Source organism: Meleagris gallopavo, chromosome 1, assembly GCF_905368555.1.
Source record: "Meleagris gallopavo chromosome 1, MGAL_WU_HG_1.1, whole genome shotgun sequence".
Taxonomy (NCBI): domain Eukaryota; kingdom Metazoa; phylum Chordata; class Aves; order Galliformes; family Phasianidae; genus Meleagris; species Meleagris gallopavo.
This window is the reverse complement of record NC_139404.1, coordinates 49,205,430-49,221,574: the sequence shown is the minus strand read 5'-3', so window position 1 is coordinate 49,221,574 and position 16,145 is coordinate 49,205,430. Positions and strand designations below refer to the sequence as shown.

At 42.4% G+C, this 16,145-nt stretch overlaps 1 protein-coding gene across 4 annotated transcripts; it reads left to right on the top strand.

The window, feature by feature from the left end:
• On the top strand, positions 1 to 15,993 carry XPNPEP3 (X-prolyl aminopeptidase 3). 4 transcript variants are annotated; one of them, XR_002114095.3, is made up of 12 exons: positions 1 to 275; positions 1,236 to 1,352; positions 3,924 to 4,331; positions 5,550 to 5,752; positions 6,213 to 6,275; positions 8,876 to 8,989; positions 11,323 to 11,408; positions 12,017 to 12,200; positions 13,058 to 13,207; positions 13,681 to 13,801; positions 14,009 to 14,106; positions 14,659 to 14,801. XR_002114095.3 is itself a non-coding variant. In XM_019614595.3 (11 exons), exons 1-11 carry the CDS (start codon positions 230 to 232, stop codon positions 14,823 to 14,825), a joined length of 1,659 nt encoding a protein of 552 aa, XP_019470140.2. In that variant the 5' UTR covers positions 1 to 229; the 3' UTR covers positions 14,826 to 15,993. The 4 variants fall into 4 exon arrangements, 2 of the variants coding, with proteins under 2 accessions (XP_019470140.2, XP_010708892.2); XR_014883810.1 differs by lacking the exon at positions 13,058 to 13,207; XM_019614595.3 differs by lacking the exon at positions 14,009 to 14,106 and having other exon boundaries at positions 14,659 to 15,993.
• The last annotated feature ends 152 nt before the right edge of the window (positions 15,994 to 16,145 follow it).

Below are 16,145 nucleotides of genomic sequence, written 5' to 3'. Positions count from 1 at the left end.
GGCGGCCGGAACCTTCTAGAAGCGGGGGTGGCTTTTAGGGGGGCCGTGAGGGGTCGCGCGCCGTTTCAGCGCGTCCTCCCGCCTTTTTCGCCGCCTCAACCTTACAGCTGCTGGCGGCGCCCCCCTCAGGCCCCGCGCAGGCGGCCTCGGCGGGCGCCTAAGATGGCGGCGCGGCGCTCTCTGATGCGGTCACAGCGCGGCGCCACGCTGGGGGAAGGCCCCCCCGGCCATGTCGCGCCTGCTGGCGGCGGTGAGGGGCTGGCGCGGCCTCGCAGGTCAGAGATTCCTCCGCAGTGATTCGGTGCCTCTGGGCCCTGCCAGCCCCGGGGCTGCCGCGCTGCCGGGCGTTATTGCTGGGCGCTGCGGTGGGTGGGAGGGGTGTGGGGTCACAGGCGAGGTTGGATCCGAAGCTACCGTTGTTCGGGAAATAAAACGACGATTTGGAAAGCTTCCTAATGCCTTCACAGTATTGCTTTATTTAACGCCTAGTTGTGTTGTCCTGTGGCGACATACTTGGTGGTCCTCTCTGTGGGTAGAGATGCTGGAAAAACTTTCATTTTTTGCGGTTCAGTCTGTAACTATACTTCCTGGCCTGGATCTCTGGGCTGTTATTCCAGTAAGTCATCGCACAGCAAGTGCTTCAAACTGGGATTATCAGTCATGCTGTGTAAGTAACCCCAGTCAGCAGTGTCACACTGCTCCCTCAGCAGTCTCAGTCGAGTGGTGCTGCTGTGTGAGGCAGCTTCAGACCTGCTTATGCTCATAAAGAGTTGGTTATGTCTGTTCTCAGAACCTGGTCCTGTGGCATGGCAGCACAAACTGGTGTGGCAGGCAAAACAAAAGGCAAACAATTCCCTGAACGTCAGCCATTAGGCTCATTGTCATCTCCATCAGCTGTGACAGAAATCCAAAGTTGGTAAAGTTGTTTCAACTGTTTAATTTTAGCTTTTGTTTTACTGTGCACTCCCACAGCTCCCAAGTACAGTGCACGCATGTAATTCCTTTTAAAAATTTCCTGCTTGGCTGTATGTGGGTTTGGAAATGGGATACACAGCCATACTTCTGAGAAACTGCTTTCAGTCTGACAATATAACATATTGGAAAGTGAAATAGGGATATTTTTGTGATACGAGGTAAGTAAATGCTACTAGGAGTAAAGTCACTTGATTATAATTTTAACGTTTTCTAATTGGAAAGTTCTTTTCCTTTGACATGGTGCATTTCTTTTCCTCTAGTTTGCAAGTCATGTGTTCTCCGGAGATTCTCCATCCAGCCAGCCCAACAGAAGAAGATTCCAAACCGGTATTTGGGCCAACCCAGCCCCTTCACGCACCCACACCTACTTAAACCAGGTTAGGTTCATGCTCAGCATGATTCAGTCACTGGCATTCTTTCTTTTCTCTGCTTTTCTGTGGTGCTTAGGACAGAATATTGTTCTGTTGCATCGTACACGTGTCTGTGATTTCATCTGTTTATGATTAGCTTAATTTACCATGTAGATCACTCCTAAAGTACTCTGAAAGAAACATCTCTTATTTATTTCCCTAGAAACTGCAACAGATACAAAGAGCACAATAACGCTATTTGATAGAGCAAATTCTCTCAATTAAACACTATTTCTCAACATAGTTGCTACCATTAGTGATGCAATTTCACCAGCAGTGAACAAGAGCCAGCATGCTGCGCTTGTAAAAATCTGCATGGCCTTCTGTAACATGGCCTGTCTTGCACGTCACTGTCACCATTGCTGAAATACACCACCCACCTCCACCTCACTGTGCTCACATCCACACTTTGTTCTCCATCAACGTTCAACAAGCATCAATGAATGTCACTGTGTGCCATTTTTCCACATGGAGGAATTTAATAACACACCTTAGCTTCATGAGCTCTTCCGTAGCAGACACCATTTTGTCAGAATGCCCCTTTGCTGCCATCTGTAGCACAGCAACAAAATGCAACAGAATATTGGTGAGAAGGTTCAACCTCTTTTGCCGTACCACCACCATTCACCTCTGTTGTCATGGACCAACGCAGTAAAATAGGAGGAATTACTTTCACGGAGCCACAGAATCTTAGGAGCTGGAAGGGACCTCTGGAGGTCATGGAGTCCAACTCCCCTGCTTAAACAGGTTCTCTAGAGTAAGTTGCACAGGAAAGAGTACAAGAGGATTTTGAATATCTCCAGAGGAGACTCCACATCCTTTCTGGGCAGTCTGTTCCAGTGCTCCGTCACCCTCATGATAAAGAATTTTTTCCTCATGTTTGTATGGAGCTTCCTGTGTTCCAATTTGTGCCCACTGCCCCTTGTTCTATTGCTTCACACCACTGAAAAGAGCCTGGCCCCATCCACTTGACTCCCACCCATTGTTAAGATCCCCTCTCAGTCTTCTCAAGGCTGAATAGTCCCAGGACTCTCAGCCTTTCTACAGAAATAAGATGACGTTGCTGTGCTGCAATTATTAATTTTAAAAGAAAATGCCTTCAACGCAAAGAGGACTCCAGGCCTCACGGTTGGAAGGCAACTGAGGTTCCCAGATTCCACTCTATTGCAGTCTACTGGACTGTTTGCAGTAGTTAGCTGACAGGAACGTAGTGGAGCATAGGAAATATGCGGTATAATATTGCAGAAATGTGGAATCAGGTTGCACTGAAACAGTTTCTGTATTCTATGTCATTCTACATCTATAGATAAAACTAAGTAAGAAAATTTCTACCCCAAATACCAAGCTGTAAAGTTTAATGCAAATGGAAAGTGTCACTTCTTTGATTTTTATTTTTTTTTTTTTGTCAGAGACAAACAAGCTGGATAGAGCTTCCCCCTCTTGCCCTACTCATGCAAGAATCCATTTACAGTAACAGTCAAATTTTTATTTTCTTTCCTACACTTTCCTACTACCTTAAGGAGTAGAGAAAGTGTATGAAATTATAATTTAGCAGTATGAAAATGCAATCTATTTTAAAATAGGATATTAGCCAAAGCACTCAGAAGGTTCATGTCTGAGTCTATAGCACAGTTAAGGAATCTCAGTTCTTAAAAATATATACTTAGACAGTTGTTGGTTGTTCTTTCGACTTCAGTCCGCTTTTGGTGATCTCTTGATTGCTTCACTTGTCCTTTGTGACTGGTACACTGTGAAACAGACTTTCATCAAAGGAAACATTTGTTTAGAGTCATTTGGAATATAATATTTAGCTTCAGAAAAATCCAGGTCTTTAATTATTGAGAGCAGCTACATCTTCCTGAGAAAAGATTCCTTCTCTTAATCAGATTGATGCCAGCCTGTAGGTCATGGTTTCCTTCTGCTTGGACTCCTGTAGGGAGAACGTCTGTGTTTCTGACTCCTCTCCCTGTATCTAACTCTCAGTCTGCCCCTTAGAGTTTAGGACTAGTTACTTTATGAGTTGACTTAGTGTGTATTTGAACAGACATTCTAGCTTTGTCTGAGGAAATCAGTGCTCAGAGTAAGGAGGTAATCTTTGGTTCAATGTCCAAATGCTATAAAAAAAAATAAATCTGTTTTCAGCAAAGTTCAGTTTGCCTTGCTCTCTTCTTTTTTCCTTATCTTTCTGAAAATCATTTCTACCAAACTTCTGTTCACAGAATGCTGTGGCTGATTGTCTGGATCTACCAAGTTCTGTGATTTCTGCCTTTGCACAGAAATATATATCAAGAAAATCTAAGTGTTTAAAAGAAATTCCTACCTTTTGCACAGTGGAAGAGCAGAGTAAGCAAGGATGTGCTGCAGGGGTGAGAGCTGAGAAGATGTAGGAGAGAGCAGTGGAAAGGCTAGCAGGGACTGCAGTGAAGCCATGCATATGAAAGGCATCAAGAAGCAAGCAGAAATCATGCATGTGAATAGTAGAATATCATGAGGGACTTGAATTTTTGTTCTGATTTGTATTTTTTTTTTTGGTCATAGGAGAGGTAACCCCAGGATTGTCACAGGTGGAATATTCTCTTCGCCGGCACAAACTGATGACATTGATCCAGAAGGAAGCCCAAGGCTGGGAAGGATTGGACCACACAGTGATTCTGCTATCCAACCCCATGTACTACATGAGCAATGACATCCCCTACGTCTTCCACCAGGACACGAACTTCCTGTATCTCTGTGGGTTCCAGGAGCCTGACAGCATCCTGGTGCTGCAGAGCCTTCCTGGCAAGGCGCTGCCCTCTCACAAGGCCATGCTTTTTGTGCCCCGGAGGGATCCGAGCCGAGAGCTGTGGGACGGGCCCAGGTCAGGCACAGATGGGGCCATCGCTCTGACAGGAGTAGATGAAGCTTACACTATTGAGGAGTTCGGGCACTTGGTGGCCAAGCTGAAAGGTAACAAAAATGAAGGGGGATGAGATGAGGCGTGGATTGTAGGGTCTGAATGGTACATCTTAATAGTTCTGGGAAGAAACTATGCTGAGTAGGTGTAGGCTCCTCCCTTAAATAGCTAATCTGTGAGCCTGTATTGGTAATGGAAGCAAGGAGGGTCTCATGTAAGTGCTTTAAGATACTCTCATTAGAAGTAATATATTCCTCTTGGATGACTGTAGAAAAGATGCAGGATCTTAATTTAGGCATCTAAAGCTAACCAGCATGAATTCCCACCTTCTGTCCCACATGATCTCAGTGACAGTACTTGTAAACTGAGAGGTGGTCTGTGCAAGTAAGAGGCGTTCTGCTGCTCCTGCCTATTATTCTGTGTTTGGCCTATTCACAGAAAATTTTGGTTAGGCTGACATCTTTGATATCCATTATATTTTCTTTGGAAGTCCAGTGAGGTGATGCAGAACTACTTCTCATGGGTTCTGCCTCTCAAATGTGACCTGAGTTTTTTGGGTACGCGCTGAAAAGAAAGGAACAGAATAAACAAGAGAGCATGTGTTGTTTTAGGCACATCTTCTTTGCCAGTAAGGCCAGAACCGCTCTGAAGCACTGGAAACTTGAAGGAATTCAGTCATAATAGACTTGAAAAATGATCCATCAAGAGAGTTTGTTAGTTCTCTCACCTTTGTTCCCATTAAAAATGTTCCTATGGGGAAATGGGTGCTAATTCTGATGTTCTAAATGAATTTTCACATAGGTAAATATGCTTGCCCTCAGCAAGTTCATCTCCTCTAAATGGCTGAAATAAGCAGTTGCTCACCAAAGATATACTGAAGCATGGTCAATAATGACCCTGATTCCATGCAGTGGATAAATAAGAGAATGATTCAAAACATGTCCCACTGCAGTGCAGTGATTTGCTTGCCTACACCACTGCAACTTTGATACGCGAGCTACATTCACCTGTGCAAGATCAGCGATGATCAGAAAACCCAAAATTTGCATACAAATGGGGATTTGTCAAATCTACATGTTATGCATTGCTAATTTTCTGGATTTTAAAGGAATCTCTGGTATTATCTGACAGTAAATATATGATCTGTAAATACAGATTCAGAGAAAATTACCAGTGCAGCTACAGGTCTAGCTTAGGAGGGGTGATTTTGTACAGTGGATGAAATTTCTGAATTTATCTTCATCTGCATCAACATTTGTTTTGTATTCCAGGTGAATCAAACAAGGTGTGGTATGATGTGACTAAACCAGTGCATAAAGAACTGCACACTGACTATATGCAGCCCCTGGCTGAGATAAAAGCTCGGAGCAAAAATCACATCCAAGGCATCCGGCATCTAGTGCAAAACCTTCGGCTGATCAAATCTCCTGCAGAGATTGAAAGGATGAAAATAGCTGGACGAATGACATCAGAGGTACACAGTTGTATACTCTCAGAAAGAGCCAGTGCATTCCTTTAGACAAGAAAGCGGAGAGGTGTTATAGCATGAGTTAGGTTGGAAGGATAAGATCTGATATTAGTTACTGAACTGCTGTTTCTCAGCTATTAGCTGGGCTCAGCTCCCTCCACATCACAAGGAGACACAGGAAGACAGCATGTATCATTAGCTTCTCTCAATTAACTTCAAGTAACTTCAGCCAAAATGAGCCAGCAGGTGTTAGACTTTGTTTTAAAGTTGTGTTTATTCAGGAACAGCATTGCCCCTTATACCATCTCCCCAACTTCTCCTCTCCTTCCCCGTGCTACTTTCTTCTCCATTTATTCCATTATTTTCAAGGAAACAGCTGATTTTATGTATTCCCAAAAGACAGCAGGTAACAGCAGGTCCTTTATTAACTGAAAGGTCCTTTTATTTGTTTATTTATTTATTGTAGGCTTTCATAGAGACAATGTTTGCCAGAAAATCTCCAGTTGATGAAGCCTTTCTGTATGCAAAGGTGAGTGTGTCATTGTTGGAGGTGGGATGGAAGGGTTAAGTGTTTCTTACTCTTCCAGGAAATTAGGAATATCAAATCTCCCTATAATGAAAGAGAAATAAATATTTGTCTTTCACCCAACTCTCATGGTGCCTTGGGCATACCCCAAACTCCCCTCAGTCAAGAACTGTAGCCTTGTTTGAATAACTCTTTTGATTTATAAAGATATAAAGAGTTGCACTGTTGCAGCAGATTGTTTTGGAGTGTGCTTGGAGATGTCAACAGAATCCCAATTTGGGGCTTATAATAGCAAAAATGTTTTTCCTCCCCTATGGATATATATCTTGTACCTGGTAGCCATACTAGAACTGTTGCTCTCAGATATGGATGGGCTCCAAAGTTCAGTTCTCTTACGCTGAGGACAAAATATTCTTCCTGGAGGTCTTTTGTTCGTTGTCTTTATTTCCAAGAGTCAATAAAGATGGAATCAAAGCACCACAAATGATTATTATGAATTTAAAGGCATTAAAAAAAAGGTGGGGGATGGGTAAAGTCAACTGGAAAGTAAGCTTCTTCTCTAGTCCCTCTTTGAAGATGCTGGTCTGATTCTTCAGAGCACCTTGAGTGTTGCGGCAAGACACGAAGTAATCCCGTCAGTGATGGTGGGAAGCTACTACAGGAAGATTTGGTTAAAGGAGTGCACAATTTATGTGAGGGAAGTTTCTGTGTGGGAGAAAAAGCAAAGGAAAGCCGTGAGGAAGAAGAATGAGGACGCCTAAAGAAAATAAGAGATAAAGGGGGAGACAAAACATAACAGCTAATTCCAGAAAAGTTGTAAAAGAGAGGGTTGGCTACATCTGTGTTTGAGTAAGTGTGTCTCATGGACAAGAGTCCAAAGTGTGCCTTATCTACGCAGACTGATAGCTCTGGAGACATACCAGCCCAGTAAATGAAAAATCCTGACTTTGAACATAAGCTTTCAGTAGAGGAATTTTTTTTACCGTTTCCACCCAGAATCAGTGAAAATTCTGGGACATTTGGATCTTCCTCTTCTTACTGAACATGCAGAGAGATTATATCTGCAATAAAGATAATTCATCGTTGATGATAAATTGTGCAACAGATATGATAATTGAGAAAGGAAATAAGTTACTTTTATGTTTTAGTTGTCTGCTTTTTGCTTAATACAGAGCTGTGAGGTTCAAGAAATTACTTCCTTTAAGATTTGTGATTTTGTTACCTGTGTAAATCAAATGCACTTTGTTTTCTACTATTCACTTTACAAACTATCACCAAGGCAATGAGGGAGGGAAAAAAAAACCCAACAGCTGGAGTTTTGTGGAAAAATGTGAAAAAAGCAAATTTTCATTTATTGAAGGAGTTCTTCCTAGCTGGGAGGTTGTTTGGGATGACTTTGGGAGACCATTTCAGTGAAGACTCACTTTTGTATACAGAAGAATTTCACCTTTCACATCTGAAGAAGGGTGTATCTAATTCGTGTATAACTTGTTAGCAGTGTAGTGTCTGCTTCTGCAGCTTTTGCAACAAAGTAAGTGCAAGGAATTCTTTAGCAGTGTTTTCCTCACCTTTACTGAAGGTCTAAATTCATCTGCTATTGATGTCTTTTTCTACCATACTTTCCTACAAAACCAGCTAAACAAAACTGGAGACACAGTTATCATTGTATTATATGAAACAATTTTATTGTACAAGATGGAAGTGCATATAAGACATTTTGTAAAGCCTGCTTCTCTTGACTCTAGCCTCTCATTACATCAGCTTATCATAGTTATCTTAAAGCAATGTAGACACCTGCCTGCACATTTGGCAAGGAAATGCAGTGAGATGCATGTTTGAGTTACATCAACAGGATTTGACCTTCCATTCTGACACAGATGGGCCTGTGCTGATGTGGCACTGAGACACACGTCCAACTTGTAAGGAAAATCATTTTAATTTTAGTGTATTTTACAGCTCAGTTTTCCACTCCGCATCAGGATCATAAAATCTTCCTCACTACGTGTAGGCATTCTGGAGTATTCTGTCCCACGTGCTTTTGCTAATTACAGAAAAGACAAGCTAGTAGTATACTGAGGATATAGAGGGGCTTTATAGACAAGTTTATTCATTTCATCTGCTTATCTCTGAAAAAAGGTAAAGCTCTTGAATTAAAACTTTTTTTTTTTTGCATGCTTTATAACCTTTTTATTCATTACTGCTCTAAGTATGCTAAACATCAAAACACAGCTGTTGTCTTCATGGATAATTTGCAAACCTGTGCAGCAACTAACAGTGAAACTTTATGTAGGATCAAGTCCTCACGTGGATTTATGATAACATAATGAATTTCTGATACAGTATGCTTGTACCAGGGAGAGCTTCCATGAGATTGTATGTAGGTTTAAAATGCTCTCTTGAAAAATGGGTAGTTCTGTGGTATTTTCTCCAGTGCTCTGGAAAACTTTCTAGGCTGCTTCCATGTGATGAAGTCACTTCACAGTTTCACTTTGCGTAGTACAAATTAAAAAAAGATTTGCAGGACATGAATCATAATAGCTCCAGGGCAGTTAATCATCAGGATCAGCACTAACAATCTCCTCCTCTTTGAATTGGTATTGCAGTTTGAATTTGAGTGCCGAGCTCGTGGTGCTGACATCTTGGCCTACCCGCCTGTTGTTGCTGGTGGCAATAGATCAAACACTTTGCACTATGTGAAGAACAATCAGCTCATTAAGGTAAACCATATGCCGTCCAGTTACTTGAAGTGTATTTATGTGACACACTGTCCCCATATGCATCCCCTTGCTGATCTGTTTTGGCTGAACAGATCAAAACACTTCAATGTTTTCAAGTTAGCGGGGGAAAGGGATTCTCTCCTGGTAAGCTTTACTGTCAGTGATAGATTAACTTCATTCCTTCTGGTCTCTTTCTCTCTTCTATGCACTTGCTGCTGTATTTTCTGTAAGGTGGAAGGACGTGGAAACAAGCTTGTAAATATTTAATTTAGCAAGGGTGCCAGCTCCATGTTTCGGTGGTGCAGTACTGGATGAATTGCTGCCCTCACAAATGAGAGGACAGCTGTAGCAGACGGAGTAAAAGCACTCTGGAATCCTTCTGCTGTCACTTGCATTTCTTGACCTTGCCTTGCAACCAAAGGTGCAGTAGTGCATTCCTTCTCTGGCTAGGCTGAAATGCATTTCAGACATCATGTAGGCCAATAAAGCAGGGAAGGGGAACAAGAAAGGTCTAGCATTAAAGAATGAGAAACGAATTAGATAGTTGTAGGTAACTTAATGTATTAATGAATATATTTTGATTGTTCGTAGCATTGATTTGAACCCTCTCCAGCTTTCCTGATAAAACACCTTTAGATTCAGGTAAGTATTCTGAGAAGCAGAATACTTACCTCACTGCTCTATTCGGTATTTTCAGTGGAGCGTATTTATGTTTCACGTTAATGCAGGATGAAACTCTTCTTGCTAGCATTGTTTTTTTCTTGAAGCTGGCATACAAGCAGGCCTTGAAATGATCTGTAGAGACACATTTACAAAAGATATGACAGACTGTTTTTGGCAGAAATAAACCTCTTTTGTTGTTCTGTCATCCAAGGTCAGGCATGCACGTGTAACTTCAGTTGCTTCTGTTAAAGTTGATCTGTTAAGCAACTGTCACTTGTTTTTCTTCTAAACTAGCAAGTAGGAGGTTAAACTCATAAACCTGACTTTTCCTTTATGAGCTGCCTCTTACACATCTTGTTGCCAAATAGGCTGACAAGGTATCTAAGTCAGAAGGTATCTGAAGGCTGCGTATGGCCAGATGTGGACTTCAGTCCATCACTTAGTGGACTCAGCTTTAAAGAAAGAGGACAAAATACTTGACATAACAAGGCAGTGAACAGTCAGACCACAGGCTGAATTTCCTTAGCCATTAGAATGTTACTTAGGACAGGTACTATAATTTCATATTTTACTTAAATAATTGAACCAGCTGTTTTGAAAAAGCTTTAAATAGGGTTTAAATGGAAAGTAGTAGTGAGACCATCTCACTTCTAGTTTCTGTACAGTGTGTGTGTGACACATATCGACAGTAGCTAGCAATGGAAGCAATGCTAGCATTATTCTTTTTTCCATTAATATGCTGGAATTATTCTTTGTCATGCCACACCAAGGCTGCTGGCACTGTCACTGACCTGTAGAATAAATCTCTATGAAAGTCTCTATATAAAGTAATCATGGAAGGAAGGTAAATCCACAGATAATTAAATCCAAAGTTTTCACAGATCTGATTGCTCTTAGTTGTTTCTCACGCCTTTAAGGAGGAAAAGTAAGGCAGTGGGTTTGTTCTTGGACCTCGGTCTTTTTGGCATTGCTTTTTTTGGAAGATGTGCAGTCAGCAATTTGATTGACATAGGACAGTTTTGCTGAACTGATTTGGAGACTTGTATCTCCAGAAGTCTGTTTTTCATCACCAGACAAATTCAGAAGTATATCTTAGAGCAGTCAAGAAAGCTGCAGAAGAGAAGAAGAAAGATGGTACAAATTATTAAACAGCAATTCTACGGTAGTGATATACTATCAGAGAAGTTATTTTGCTGGATCTTGTGACAAGGCTAATATTTTTACTCGTTAATGATCTTCTAGGTAGCTCAGAAACCTTTTTTTTTTTCCTTACAAAACCTTTCTGTCTCAGTCACAAGCAGAGAACTAGTGGTGAAAGGAGTCAGCTGTATAATTTGCTGGAATAGGAGTTCCAGTGTCAATGGGGCTGATATCTCAGAGCACAGAATAGTTCAAGGGAAATGTCTTTTTTACTTCAAAGTGTTCGACATCGGTGTGTTAGAGCTCAGATTATAGATAAGCCTAATAGTGAGAGACTCTTGCAGAGAAGCAATCCAACTGCAGTAGCCTATTTATAAGTAATAGCAGCTGGCGTGTTGTTCTGCAAAAGGAGTTCACATCTCTGCAGCTGCTTTGCAAAAATCACTGCATCATCTCCTTTCCTCCTCTCTGAGAAATCAGTTCACTTAATACCCACTGATCCACACGGCATTTTTCCCTGTTATTCTCAGGATGGTGAAATGGTCTTGCTAGATGGCGGATGTGAGTCCTCCTGCTATGTAAGCGACATCACACGAACCTGGCCCATCAATGGAAGGTATGTTATGACAAGGCTGTTTTGAAGGAATGTGAGAAGCTCTTCAATAATGCGCAGTCTGAGTGTATGTTTGTAGTCTGTGACAATAGCTCAAATATGTCCCATTCTGTAGTTCTTCGGGAGAATGAAATTATATAAACAAATCCTTCAGTGTGAGAAGCTGTATTTCCCACTGCTTCATTAATTACTGCTGTTTTCAGGTATTATGGTATGTTTAAAGAGAAGGGATGGCTTGTGTGCATTCAGCTGTTCCTTGGGCAGAGTATTAGAACAGCAGTTTAGCTGACCAGTACATGGCTGGTGCAGTGTCCCTGTGGTTGTGTGTTTGATTCCTGCATGTTGGGCTCAAGTGTGTTCTGTCTCCAGCAGTAGTGTTGCCTTGGCTTGCTTTCGGGTAAGGAAGTCAAGCAGAAACCCTGCCTCTACCCAGTGTGTTGAAGGGCATGTCTCAGTGATACCTTGTCTGGCATTTCCCATAAGGAGACAGTTGCTTTCCTTTCTGACTTTCCTTGTTTCAGCACTGAACTGAGTTTGTCTCTAAAATAGCTTCTGGGTGGAGGACTTCATTGTGAGAAATGTGCTTTGTTCCTTTTCTCAATGATTTGCAGGTTCACCAAACCTCAAGCAGAACTGTACCAGGCTGTCTTGGACATCCAGAAGTCCTGCCTGAGCCTCTGCTCCCCAGGTATGAGTCTAGAAAATATCTACAGCCTCATGCTGAGCCTTATTGGACAGAAGCTGAAAGACTTGGGGATCCTAAAGAGCAGCATCACTGACAGCCACTTCTTTAAGGTACCTGAATGTTTTTTTTAATCCAGCTTCTCCCCACTGTGATTGTTGCATCTGTAGGTTATGTTAGTGGCTTTGGTTTAGATCAGGAATATGTTTTTGAAGTGAATCTTTTAATTATCCCTACTTAATGTGCTTTAATTCATGTTGTGGTCTGGTCTCAGTGCTGGACTGGATTTCTTTCAGGTGAGGCTAAACTTGAAGATTTGTTTCAACCCCTAATGGGCATTCAGCCCACGATTTGGACTGAAATAACATCCAGGCCTTACAGATGCGCAGTGAGGATACTGTTCCTCTGACACTTGCTTTTTCCCTCTGCAAATCCATTCCCACTGGTCTGCACTACTTATTAATGTTGATGTAGCTTTAAAATATAAATAATCCAAACAGACCTTGGGAAATGTTGGCACTGATACAGAAGGCTGCGTGCAGGGTCAACTGCAGGCAATTAGTCAGAGTTTTGAGATTTGTTTAAAATAACATTAATCTGCAGTGCCACCAAAAAGTGCAGCCCAATTTCTCAGTTTCCACCTGCTGCCTCTTCCGCACCTCTCTGTGTCACTGCTGGGATTCACAGAATTATCTGCAGAACACAGTGGGGAACTGGGCTGCCTTGGAGCTAAACCTGCAGGTAAAATAGGATTGTTTTGCCATTAGAAAAGTTTTCTGGTCCCACTCACCGCAAATCTGCATGATTGCTGATGCCAGTACCAGAAAGATGGCAGGGACCAGGTGACAGAACTATCCCTTTGGCAGCAGTATGAATTTCTGCCAGATTTAATTGTCCTACTGTGTCAGTACGGTAACAGTACAAGTTCTCGCCTCCGAATGGAGGCGATCATGCCAATTTCTCTCGGCAGGTGGCAGCACAGCCAGATGAGAGCAACGTCTGCCGCTCAGTCCCCAGCGAATATGAGGAGCTGGGGGACAGAGGAGGAATTAGCTCTTTGATTCCTGCTGAGGGGCGCTCCTCTCTGGAGGGAGTGATTAGGATGGTGCAAGGGGAGGTGGTAAGAGTGCCCAGTAGAGATGGGTTAAAATCCTGCTGTACCTGCTGAATGAAATTGGCGTTGCTTCTTTTCTTTAATGCATAGGTGACTGCTTCACCACAGCACCTTGCAGCTGTGCTGGCTGCTGCCATTTGTCGGGGTCTGCTGATAGGAGCAACACAGGGTATGGATGGTTAAGGGATGGGAAGGTTTGGGCAGCAAAGGTCAGTGACATAAAAACTGAAGTCTTTGCCTGTCATGCTAAGGTGTGGATGTGCTTAAGCTTGTGCTTGAGTGGAAAGGCATTCAGAATAGGCAGATGGTACTGTTAGGTTTTGAGGGCCCTTCAGTTCTGGTAAATCAAGGGCCCAGAGACAAGCAGATAACTAAGCACGGCGCATAACTGCTGTCTCTCTTCTTCCCATCTTCTGCATTTGAACAACAGATTGGCTGCATTTAATTACCTCCATAACACTTGCTTTGTTTTCTGTCAGGCTGTTCGAAGGTACTGCCCACATCATGTGGGCCATTACTTGGGCATGGATGTTCATGATACCCCAGATATATCCCGGTCTGTCCCACTCCAGCCAGGCATGGTGATAACCATTGAACCAGGTAAAAAGATACAGTCAGTGGTGGACAAAATCATATAACACTGAGGATAACAGTACTACTTTGAGTTGCTAGTTGCTTCTTCTGACCAAAGCATTCAAGTCCCTTCCTGTTGAACTTGAAAATGATTGAAGTGTTAGAAAACCTTGTCTTACACCCCTCCCAAAAATATTAGAATATTTGAAAATTGTGTTTCCATTTCAAATACAGCCAACGTGTGGGCATGAATTCTCAGAAAGTGTCTGTGCAGCAAGAGACAGAATAATTTAGAACTTAAGACTGCTGGCATTTGATCCTCAGCATTACAGGTCAGTTGCAGTGCAGAGAAGCAGAGTAAATTCATTTGTGCTGTGGTCTGTGTTATTGTAACTAAACTACTACCAGTCACTTATAGTGTAAGTTCCTCTTGAGCCTTGCAGCCCGCAATTACAAGCATTCACAACTTATCTTTGCAAACGAGACATTTCACAGTGAGTATTTATTTCCACTCGTCACCTATTTTGGAGCTGTCAGATGAAAACTGATATTTAATTCTTGGCTCTTCTCTCTTTCTATTTGGAACACTGTTAAAATCATCACTGTGAACACAGTATTGAGAGCAAAAAGTGCCGAAGGACCAGCTGTAATTGTGGAAGTTTTTATTAACGTGCTGATGTCCGTAGGCACTGTCAGATACTTCCCTTTCTTTGTTTACCAGCTGCTGTGGTTGAGAGGAAAGAGAGCAGTTTTCCTTATTAAACTTCTTCAAGGTCAAATTCTTCTTATACTGCTGAAAAGCAAACCCTGTTCTTATGGTGGGTGCAGTGAGGGAAAGGTGTTTTGGAGAGTGTGGCATGTTTTAATTCCCTCCCTTCTTTCAGGACTTTATATCCCTGAAGATGATGTGAGTGCCCCGGAGAGATTTCGTGGCATTGGTGTACGCATTGAGGATGATGTTGTGATAGCAGACGATTCGCCTCTCATCTTGTCTGCTGACTGTCCCAAAGAGATCTACGATATCGAGCAGATCTGTGGCCGCAGCTCATGATGCCCCTCCTCTGCCTCTTGCATCCTCCTCAGGAGATGCATGCCTCCAGGGATGCAGAACCCTGTAACTGGCTGCACTTGTCAAATGATGGAGAGTGTGGACAGTTGATGGCTGTTTCCAAAGCTGAGGCTGGGAGGCGGAATGCAAAAGACTCTGGCACTGAGTGCTGAAAAGCAAAGCAACCTTTTCTATGTGTATTTTCCTTCTGATTTGACTAGTGCTGATATTGAGCTGTTGCAGAACACTGGGGTGGATTCATCCCTGTGTTGTGTGGGTCCGTCTGTTCTGATGTCCTTGGATAGATGGACAGTAGCAGAGCTTCAGTCTGGTTTCTCTATGGATGCAGTAGTGCAACTGCTGAGACCAGGGTCCTGTTGTTTTATCCTTTTGCAATAATTACACAATAGTCAGAATTTAAAAGTGAAATTCTGAAAAATGCTGCTTTTGGAAAATAAAATCATTTCAAACACCTTTGACTTTAGAACCCTGGGTGGAGAGGTTTTGGTAATTGGGAAGATGAGTTTGGGAGGTAGCCTGAAGCCTGCGCAGAGTGCTTTTATTATTTTAAGAATAAGGATATCTTTGGGCTTGGTTCAAGCAGATGCAAAATAAGCCAACAGCAGAGGAAAACATCTCATGTAGTCTTTCAGCTTATTGAAACGTTTGAGTTCTGGAGGTTGTTCATTCTTGTCTTCCACATTCCATTCTTTTTATCACAGATCACCATTCCAGGCCCTGTTCTGAGCCTGCTACTGCCCTGTGAAGCCAGTAACATGTTGGCTGTGCCGAGCTCCACTGGCAGGATGCTGGTTGTCACCTGGATGTGAGTTGATCAGTTCTGGGACAGTCACAGCATCCTTCTGCTTTTTGCTCTGTCAGCCACTTCAGCAGTGCATTTGTGAAGAAAGCAGCATGAAGAATTGCAAGTTTTATACCACTTATTTGAAATAATTTGCCTTTTCAGAACACTGAGGGCGTGAGCACTGCTGGGTTTTAGGTTTTGCCAAATGCCATCAGTAATGAATGCTTTGTGATAATATTTTTGAGGCAGCTGCAAATGTGACTTGTGCCAAGGATGGATGAGGAGTAAAGAGAAGACTTCCTGTCAGCAACAGCATATCACCCAAACCATTGTAATGCCACAGTAAATATACCTATTTGAGGCAAACATGCTGTCTGTGTATTTCCTGAAGATATCTTGACAGTCAACTATTTAACATCTGAAAAATGTCTCTAATAATATGTCTCCTGTTACATATGTTGGCTTTTTCTTTGTATCATCCTTATTTTCCTTTCTAATTGCAGCTTTAGGTATTTTTC

Excerpts from the sequence above, each read along its gene's own strand:
- XPNPEP3 (XM_019614595.3), top strand. The coding sequence starts at position 230 with ATGTCGCGCCTGCTGGCGGCGGTGAGGGGCTGGCGCGGCCTCGCAG. Across the intron at positions 276-1,235 it reads GGGCTGGCGCGGCCTCGCAG|TTTGCAAGTCATGTGTTCTC; the intron begins GTCAGAGATTCC and ends CTTTTCCTCTAG. Across the intron at positions 5,753-6,212 it reads CTGGACGAATGACATCAGAG|GCTTTCATAGAGACAATGTT; the intron begins GTACACAGTTGT and ends TATTTATTGTAG.